Source organism: Cucurbita maxima, unplaced genomic scaffold, assembly GCF_002738345.1.
Source record: "Cucurbita maxima cultivar Rimu unplaced genomic scaffold, Cmax_1.0 Cma_Scf00031, whole genome shotgun sequence".
NCBI classification, from domain to species: domain Eukaryota; kingdom Viridiplantae; phylum Streptophyta; class Magnoliopsida; order Cucurbitales; family Cucurbitaceae; genus Cucurbita; species Cucurbita maxima.
In genome coordinates this window covers 2,103,407-2,113,569 of record NW_019272047.1, presented here as the reverse complement: position 1 = coordinate 2,113,569, position 10,163 = coordinate 2,103,407, and the positions used below count along the sequence as shown (strand labels likewise).

General features: G+C 35.1%; 1 protein-coding gene across 1 annotated transcript; it reads right to left on the bottom strand.

Moving 5' to 3' along the window:
• Window positions 1–646: 646 nt before the first annotated feature.
• LOC111466588 (glucan endo-1,3-beta-glucosidase 5-like) lies at window positions 647–4,033 on the bottom strand. Its single transcript, XM_023111312.1, has 2 exons — window positions 3,511–4,033; window positions 647–1,953 (listed from the first exon to the last, which is right to left on the bottom strand). Exons 1-2 carry the CDS (start codon window positions 3,852–3,854, stop codon window positions 852–854), a joined length of 1,446 nt encoding a protein of 481 aa, XP_022967080.1. The 5' UTR covers window positions 3,855–4,033; the 3' UTR covers window positions 647–851.
• Window positions 4,034–10,163: the final 6,130 nt, after the last annotated feature.

The window sequence follows — 10,163 nt, the reverse complement described above, 5'->3', positions numbered from 1 at the left end:
TACGTTGATTGACTACAAATATCTCGTCGACAATCGTCACATCCTCTATAGTTGCATTCCTCCGCCCATTGGTTGACACATGTCACCTGCATTTGAAGGTTCATGAAACCCTTCCAAATGAATGCCTCCATTGAAGCTTATCCCAGCCAATCAATTCAAGCAGTTCTCAAGTGCTTCTTGGATAAAATATAAAAGCGCCATAGGTGAGCCTACTCTACTCTTCTGCTCCCCCTGCCTTTGGGCTTCCGCGTTCTTAGTAAGCTTCAATCTTATACACGTCTTCTTTTCTTTATTTACAAATTTGTGTTTGAGCAAGCCACTTATCCTTGCTGTCTTCTTTTGTATCCTTAACCTTAAATTATATTTGAACGTTTATTATAAATAAATGTCTAAATATTTGTCTTTCGAATGGTGCGATTTTAACAAATATTCTCATTTCCCGTGCCATGAAATAGAGAAGTTCTCATTTCTCTTCCCATAGTGCGTAGAGAGTACTCAAGGTATTTTATACATAATTTCTAAAAAGGAAAGAAAAAAGTCTGCTTTTCCTGATCCAAATAGGTTTCACTTAACCATATATATTCCATAATCAATGGCTAAGATTTGCTCCAATGGATTTACTAGACCAAGCTGATATGGATCATCATTAGAGAGGAATAAAGATATAACACAATCAATTTGAATAAATAATAAATATATGCTCGTGGGTCAACTTTGTGTAATGAAATGAATATATAACCCAGTACAACCTTTCATAAATAGCTCTAATATGCTTACATTCTAACACTAATGCCTATAACTTCATAGATTCAATGGAGAAATGTGGAAGATTTTCACTGAAAGACTCGTTTTCATAATATCAGAGTCCAGAAAACCCATAATATTGACACCCAGATGAGTGCTGATTCACCTGATGAACGAGAACTGAGCGAACGATGGTCGGTAACACCGACAAGGAACCTACATTCCCCAATGGAAGGATCACGGAATGTGATCATACCGAGGCCATCAAACTCGCAGCTCTTCTCATTCTGCATTTGTAGCTGATAGTAGCTGTTAAATGCATATGATATGTTACCCTTTGCACCAATACCATTGCATGATCCTCCATAGTTGAGCGTCGAGCAATCTGCAACGCTACAGGCTAGCTTTATGTGATTTGTCACGTCGGCTAAGTCCCGGAATGGATTTGCAATGCACCATCTAGAAGGAAGATACTCCACGTTCTTTGCATTTTTCAATACCTTGTTGCCTAAACCAAGGTTTAAAGGATATTTAGCCTGGCCATCAAAAGAAAAAATACCCCAATGTCTCTCAAAATTCCCTGGAAGAACACTCTTTGCGCCTTCATCAAGTAGGCTGAAGAGATAGACGTCCACAGGAGGCACACCTGGCCTCAAAGGGGTTCCTTTGTTGCTTAGGACATGATTAATCAGGCCTTGGTTGAAGACTCTCGCAGCTGTAAGATTTGCACCCATGGCTCCATCCGAGGGCCATCCAACCTCCCCTATAACAATTGGCATCTGTCCAAAGCCAATTTTGGTGAGAGCGGAAACTAAAGTGTCATAGTTTCCATCGAATGCATTATAGTAAATGTTACTTCCATCGGTAACAGCATGGGTAGTCCCTTCAAAAAATGCATAGTCTTGTGGGAAGTCGGAGTTCCCGTAGAGGCTCAAAAATGGATATATGTTCACGATGAATGGAGAGCCGTTGGAGTTGAGAAATGAAACAATTTGAGTCATAAGTTGTGTCAATTCAGGCCTGAATGCTCCCTGGGAAGGAAGGGAAGACTCATATGCATCAGCATTGCAAGGGACAACTAACTTCACATAGCTTGCAAGATTTGCTTTTGCCAAGGATTGTTGAATATTGAGCAAAGCAGGCATGATGTATGACTGATACTCTCCGTTGTAACTGGTGAGAAATGGCTCATTTCCTACGGCAACGTACCTGTCACGATACAGTGCCATAAAAGTAAGGCAATATTCGATTTGCAGATGAATGGATATTCTAACAGTTTCAGGAATACTACTCCAAATCATTCATTCACAAAAGAAATTGAGCTAGCATTTTATACAGTAGAGACTCGTTTCTTACCAAAAAAATCACTTGAATTCCCTAGAAGACGAGAAAATAATCCGGTTGAAAACTTCCAAGAATTTCTAGAACCTTGCACCATCCCAAATTCTAACTCGTCTCGTTCTCCCTTCTAATGCTCACGTAACTTATCACTAACCTAATCAAGAATTTGACCATGTATAAACGTATCAAACTTCCCTTGATATTTATCTACTCCTCTGCTCACTCCAAGACTTCCTTTCCCTTCCCTTATTTCTCTCCCCGTTATCTAATCATTTGTGTCAGTGTATTGAGCCCTACGAAATGCTAAAAGAAAGCACATGGTTGTTAACACAGATCATTACTTGCAGCATCCAAGTCCATTTTCTATTGAATAACTTGCTACACATGTTAGGCATGGCAAAAATAACAATAAGTAATCCATTTTTCTAAACAATGCTGCTTTGAACAGCATTCAAATAAATATATCATCGGTGCATCATATTTCTTATAAGAATGTATAATGGAGAAGTATATATGATAAACAAATATATGCAAGCACCATATCTTAACCATCAATTTTGGTATCAGTTTTAAGCATTACCAAAAATACAATGGTCTGAATTTCAAATTAATAAAAGACATTTCCATTGAAGTTTTCACAAACATGATCTGGGACGCCATAATACCAAAAGGAAAAACAAAGCTTCACTTGGTTTGTGGTCATAACTCTATTGATGGGTTCAAAAAATTATCCTCATTTATTTCATTGTTACAACTCCAAATATGAATGTGAGGCAGGCAGGACACTGACATTCATTTATAGATAAATTCGATGGGATTTTGCAATTTTTTCTTCTGCAGTACCTCGACGTGACATGAGCGTGAAAGGGGTTCAAGAACAAGTTTTCTTTTTATAAGAGTTAAAATCATTTATTTTGGCTTTTTGACCCCATATTGTAGGGTGGATCTCGAAAGATATGAAAGATCTCCCTCCAAGCCGTACATACGACTTTCATCGAATACAGCTTTCCACAGAATTCTGTTGAATTCAAATACAACTCCTTAATTTCTTGTACCAGGCATCTGTCTCAACCACTGATTGAATGGAACTTCCTAGTTCAAAGATCTAGAGGCCTGGTTTTCAAGGATCATATGAAAATGTGGGTATGTTCTTGTTTGAAAGGGAGAAAGGACAACAATGGCGACAACAAATCATACACATTCATTACCACTCATCAGATTCAGAGATAAATCGCCCACAAAAGGCACCACTCTCTGTTTATCTTAATAAGAAAAGCTAATGCCCATCACGAAAAACAAGAACAGAAACCATGCAACAAATTTACAGAAAAAAAAAAATAGTAATCCAAACAGGAACTAGAGAATCGCAAGAAATAGACAAAATGAAAGAGATGTTATCATCACGATTCATCATCAACAACGCACCTGATATCAACGCCCCCTTTAACAACATACGAAGACACATTTTGACGGACCCATAGATCAGAGGCAAGCGAAGACGAGCTCAAAGAAGCGAGCATTTCATTAGGGATTCCAACCATAACTTGGATCCCACTTCCCATTAAAGCCTTGAGCACTCTGGAGTCCGCGTCAAACAGTTTCACTTTCTCTACTCTGTTGCTCTTCAATAGATCAACGACAGTGGACGGCTTCATCTTATGGAACGAAATCGTGCCCCAATTAACACCAATGGCAGATTCCACCACCAAAAATGAACCCAAAAGTAAAAACAAACAGTACAGGGCTGCTTCCAATCTCCGCCTCAACATTTCTGAGAGAGTTTATGTGACTTCAGGGACCAAAATTGGTCAAATAGTCGGAGAAGTTGAGAAGGGCAGCGGGATTGCCGACGATGGCGGTGGTGGAAAAAAGAAGCGGTGAAAGGCGGCGGAGGAGGAGTGACACCTGTAAGTTGTAACCGCTTGAAGAGTGAAGATGAAGGGAAGTGATAGGTGCGAAAGAAAATTCATAAGCATATTTACATAAATACCCCTCATAATGTGACGAAAATTGTTGTTTCAGGCAGTAACCACATAATTAATTACGCTTTAAGAATTTACTTTCGTATTTAATATTAAATAATTGTAAATTTTCATTTTAATAATAATTTATTTCATTATAAAAAGTATTTGAAGGGCCCAAATTGGTTTGAAAATTTGGCCCAACATCAATTTTGTATTGAATATAATATTAAAAAGGTGGTATAATCTTTAGCTATGTAAAGGATAAAAGTTACCAATTCGAGACAAATGGATAACTTTTTTTTTTTTTTTAATGAGGTTTATTTTATTTCTTTTTCAATTATTTAGATTTTAAATTTTTCATCCGAATAATTTTTATTAGATAATGAACCCAACCAATCATAAATTTTTTGGGTTGGGTTTGTTCCAGTAATTTATTCAAATTTTTGTTTTTAATAAAAGTAAATACTTATTCCAAATATTTAATCAAAATTATCGATTCAATTTCAATATATATTTTTAAAAATTATTTAAGTGGTTAGATAATAAATAATAAAAAAAATTAATTAGGTTTATTTTAATCCAAATAAACCCAATAGGATGGTAAGAAAATCGTATAATTCAATTCGTAAAATTTTCATTTAGTTAAATCAAATTTAAATAATTCATAATCTAATGGTATGATTTGAACCTTCTAATTATAATATTATTATTTTAAAGAAAATAATAATTAAAAAGGGAATAAAAATAGAAAAAGGAAAATTAAAGAGGAGGGTATTTTTGTAATTTCAGAATTACAAATTAAAATAAAAAATAATAGAAAAGGGGGGAAAATCTAGAAATTTGTGTTTGAAGTCAAATCGGATGAAAAATCACTGTAGGTTACTAAGATCAACGTGCATGATGAGTTGGGAGCTTAGATCACAGTTATAAAACCATGGATTTGGGTGTTAACTCAAACCATAAATCAGAGTTAAAACCCAAAAGAAAAACGAGCAAACCCGTGGTGAGAATTCTTTGCCCGTTTGACCTCTGTTTGCTCGTTTTTTCGGTTTCAAAGGCATTTTTAGGAGAAATCAGAATAAGTTACGAGCATTTCTAATATAAAAAGAGAATCTCAACATAGTTAAATAGCTATTGGCTTAATCTATTCAATTACAATTCATAAAATACAAAAGTCAATTGTTGTTGTTCGTTATTATCTTAACCATGTTGATATTAAGTTTTGATATCTTTGTTGGATTAGTTATAACCACTACAAGATGCAAGATTGCATTTGTTTGTTTACATGATTATTACTAAAATGATGCGTTATGTTATATTTTATGTATGCCATATATTTGTAGTCGTGATAGCTTAAGGAGGGTTGTTTGACAATCTTCTACAGTGTACCTCATTATTGTACACACAGATTCAATAGCGTGTAGGCATGCTTAACAGTGCATTATGAACACAGTGTGAGTGCAATTAAGAAGTTCTCAAGTACTTCTTAGTCGTGAACTTGTCAAAGTAGGGCAAGGGACTACATGGGGTTGGTAAAGACGAGGGTTGCTTCCTCTTTTATCACCTTCGCATTGAGAGACTATTAAGGTCAGGTCGATTACCCTATTGATAATATGTAGTAGTGAACATAATCCATCATGCATGATAGCATATCAAAGTTAGGATTCAAATGACATACATGAGTGTTAAACGCAACCTTACCAATTTAGTTATAGATTACCAGTTAAGATAATTTAGAGAAAAAGTGCTAATTTAGCACGCCTTAAGCATATCTAATAGTCTTGGGTTTAGAAAAAGTTAGAGCAGTAGTTAAATAGACATTAAACCACAAGTTTAGTTTAAGAACCTACAAACATGCTTGATAAGAAATTACTCCAAGGAAAAGTAAGATTCAGATTACCTTGTTGATCAAATGTCTCAGGGTAAGAACTCTTGTTTGGATTCGAATCACTCCACAAGCCAGAGTTATTATATTCTTGAATGATGGAAAGAAACTTAGCTTTTGGTTAAAAGAAAGCACAAATGCTCTTTTTACCGTTTTTACTAAGTCTCTTTTACCAATATAACATACATGACTTTATATAGCCTCAAAATGAAAATGATTGACATTCCCAGGTATTTCAAGAGCATAATTAGCTATTATATAAATATAACTTTAAAATAAATTAAATAAACACCATGACTCTAGATTATCATCCACCTAAAATTTGTAACCATTCAAGAATAAATGAGCGTTTGATTCTGATAATTTGAACAATATTTTCTCTACATCTTCCTCAAAGTTTATCGGACATGGTTGATGGCTTTGTCTTCTTGTCATTCCTTTTGTTTTGTTTGCTGCCAAAAAGGCAACCAATTAAAAGCTACCTTGTTTAGGATGTGTTTTACTTTTAGCATCCAAAAAATTGTTTCCAAAACAGTTTCTCAAACAACCGTCATGTTTTTTTCTCTCTTTTTGTCGGGATGTTTCCTTTTTCCATGCATGCATGCATGCTCTAATCCAATTTGATCTTATTTTTTTTGCAAAATTGAGGTCGAACTACACACTAAACTCTGCGAATACGCTCGATTTTGCACCGGTGAGTATGGGTAAATTTAAAACTTTCGGGGCTAAATCTACTTCAATCCTAGCTTGTCTTCTCCAATACTTTCTTTCACTTGATTTATTCCTGGTCTATTCCTAATACATGTAAAAAGAAGCGAAGAACCAGCTTCCACTGCCATGATTGCATGCTTCGAGTCATGTCATTGGCTCTATACAATGGACAGTCGACAACTATAGCCCTATGTCTTTTTATTATTATTATTTTAAAAAATGAGTAGTAAATATCTGACAGTAGCAGCGATAGTACGAAGCTACGATCGGTTGAATTGGAGTGGTGTGTGGGAGTGAGGGTCATGACTGATGTGCGAGGAGATCTCCTCCTTCGGCCAGTGGCACACAGTTGTAGTGACACATTGCTGGGCAACAATCAATAGTCGGAGCAGTGCAATAGTTGAAATGAGGAGCAACGTGTTAAGTATATTTAGCCTTCTATTATGGTTTATCACAGGAAGCATATTTGACCTTTTATTATAGGCAAATATTTAGACATTTTCCTTCCATTACCATTTAACCTAGTATCATATTTGCCTTTTATTATAAGTAAATATTTTCTCCATTTATTTTATTTGTAATTTATTTGATGATAATAAATAGATAACTTTCCCCATTATTTAGGTGTGGTGATTTTAGCAAATATCATCATGGTATAAGAATCCGTTCGGTTTAGCAATCTTGATCCTTTCTTTATGAATCCTCTTCTCATCTTCTTTTCCACCACCATTATTGGTTTTGACACCGCAGGGGCAGTGTCATGGCTGCCGCTTAGGCTCCACCTTTTTGGCCTCCAAATCACCTACGGAGGCCCACCCTTTGCCATACTTACATACAACCTCACCTTCTCAAACGCAATTGGTTTCTCCATAGCCAACATTAGTCTCCTTCATTTTCTTTCCAATCAGCCCTTCATACTTCATAGAAACCTTAGCCTCAAGATCCTCATCATCGTTTTCATCGAAAATATACGAAATCTGGACAAGTCCATCGTCTATCTTTAGAGATTTACCTACGGAATTTGGGTGTCGACTTTAATTACCGGCTCTTTGAGCCAAGCTCCGAGTGCTGCACTAGCCTCTTCGCCAACCATGTCATCGCCAGCCTCCTTGCCAAAATCGTCTCCTTCACTCACCGTGGAAACTCTTTCGGCTTCAACATCATCTTCGTTCCTTACTCCGGGGGTGTGGCTCCCTCTCCGCCCATTGGAACTTCTCCACCTACCATGGCACCAACTACTTCTCTACTAGCTTTTCCTACTGCTCCTACGGAGTCAAGAGCGCAAACTCGAGTTGCAAATCCCTCGATCTCAACTCCTCCTGCTTTGGCTCTGTCGCCGGCATCCACTCCTAGCAATGGTGGTGCTGTGAACAAAATCGTTGTCTCTTAATCTATTATAATGGCTCTTCACCCGCTCATGATGGACTCTTTATGAGTTAGTTAAAATATGAACAAGATATTCTTAATCATACTCATTTGCTCGATAGCAAACCGGTCTGCGTAGACCCTACTCCATCTCCACCCCTCTCTTTCTCTAAAATACACTTTGAAGTCCGCATTCTCAGTTTCTGCTATCTTCTTCCTCTCTTGTTCTGACAGCCAGCACGTCCACCCTCTCTTCTTCACAGCCACTATCTCTCTCTCTCTCTTGCCCTTTTCTCAGAACAGAGTCATTGTCCTCATTCTAAAGCCTATACCTTGTGTCTCTACCGTCCACACCCACCGATAGTTGTTTTTCAACACCTAACTGTTGATGGTTCTCCTTTCTCTATCCATCTCTTGTTGGTGCCTTTCAGTACTTGACCATTACGCTCCTAGATATTGTCAATGCTGTCAATTCTGTTAGTCAATTTTTGCATGCCCTAGTGCAGATCATTGTTGTCAAATGTATTATTTATAATGTTAAGATTATCATTTCTTCGAGGAACTTGTTATTGCTCGCAAACCTCATATACAACATGTACCTTACCATCTCCAGGTTGTTGACTGACATATTCACAAAAAGTGTTTCTCGGCCTCTCTTTAAATTTTTTAGATCAAAACTTCACGTTCATTCATATCCAACACTCAACTTACAGTGGTGTTAACGATATTTAGCCTTCCATTATGATTTACATAGATACTATCAATATCATATTTACAGCAATTTTATTAGAAACAAATATTTTTTCCTTCTTGCTACTTTATTTATAAATTTTTTTTTTTATATAATTATAAATAGAGAACGTTCGCATATATTTAATAGATGATTTTAGAATATCGGGGTCAACAACTCAGCGACTTGCAGCACAGGCGAAGGTGAAGACACGATCGGGTGAGGGAAAAGAATAAGAAAAGAAGGAAGAAGAAATCAGGCAGCTGACGGCTCATATGGGGCTTCATGCGTGTCTAAGCTAGGCTAGGATTATAGTCGATCCTCTCTTCGTTCAACGTGCAATAACCGTCCATCAACTATACTCCCCACACCAATTGTAAATTAAATATTAAATTAATTAATTTAATAATTATTTTATAAAAATAAATAATTGAAAAAGACACTAAAATTTTTTGAGGGTACATATGTAAAATCATAAAACATAAAACCAATTAAAAATTAAAACTCAAAATTTAATAATTAGACTTTTAAAATCTAGTAACTAAATAAAAATTTACAAATATACGTGTAATAATTAATATATATATATATATATATATAATAATTGAAACTTTATGTAGAATAAAATGAAAATTTTAATCGAATGACCAAAAAATATATTTTTTTTTTCTATTAAAAGCATATAAGGTGTAAATCTAGGTGTTCTAATTTGAATTAAGTTACGAACTTATTTTAGTTGGGTTAAGTCATTAAAAATATACATGGTATAATTATATATACATATATTTATTTATTTATTTATCATTTATTCTTCAAAAAAAAATCTTTAAAATAATTAACTTTTTGAAAGTTAATTTTTTTTCAAAATATAATCTTAATGAAATGTTTGAATATAAAAAAATAAATGTTTTACAAACTAAATTTTATTTTTATTAAAAATAAAAAGATAAATAAACAACTAACTCACTTCAAAAAAAAAAAAAAAAAAAAAAAAAAAAAAAAAAAAAAAAAAAAAAAAAAAAAAAAAAAACTCCACAATGGTAAAAATTATAAACCCGTGATGATTTCCTCAGGAAAAAACACCTCTCTCGACTTCTTTTTCTTGAAAAGAACTCTCCATAATAGTATGATATTGTCTACTTTGAGCATAACGTCTCATAGTTTTACTTTGGGGTTTACCAAAAGGTGAATGAAGATAGTTTTATTTCCTAAATTAGCGAACGTGGGATTTTCATCCAACAGACACTTTTTTAAAAATAAAAAACACATAGAAAACGTGAGGATTTGACGGATGAACTGGATATATCCTCAATCAAATGTGGAAGAGACGTGCTACTTAGCTATCCCTACATAAGCCTCCCCACTTTAATGGAGGACCTACATGTTTTTTTTAATTGAGGACCTAATTCTTACCTAAGTTAGT

Coding starts and splice junctions, on each gene's coding strand:
- LOC111466588 (XM_023111312.1), bottom strand. CDS start 3,854: ATGTTGAGGCGGAGATTGGAAGCAGCCCTGTACTGTTTGTTTTTACTT. Junction 1,954..3,510: donor AAAGGGGGCGTTGATATCAG/GTGCGTTGTTGA, acceptor GTATCGTGACAG/GTACGTTGCCGTAGGAAATG.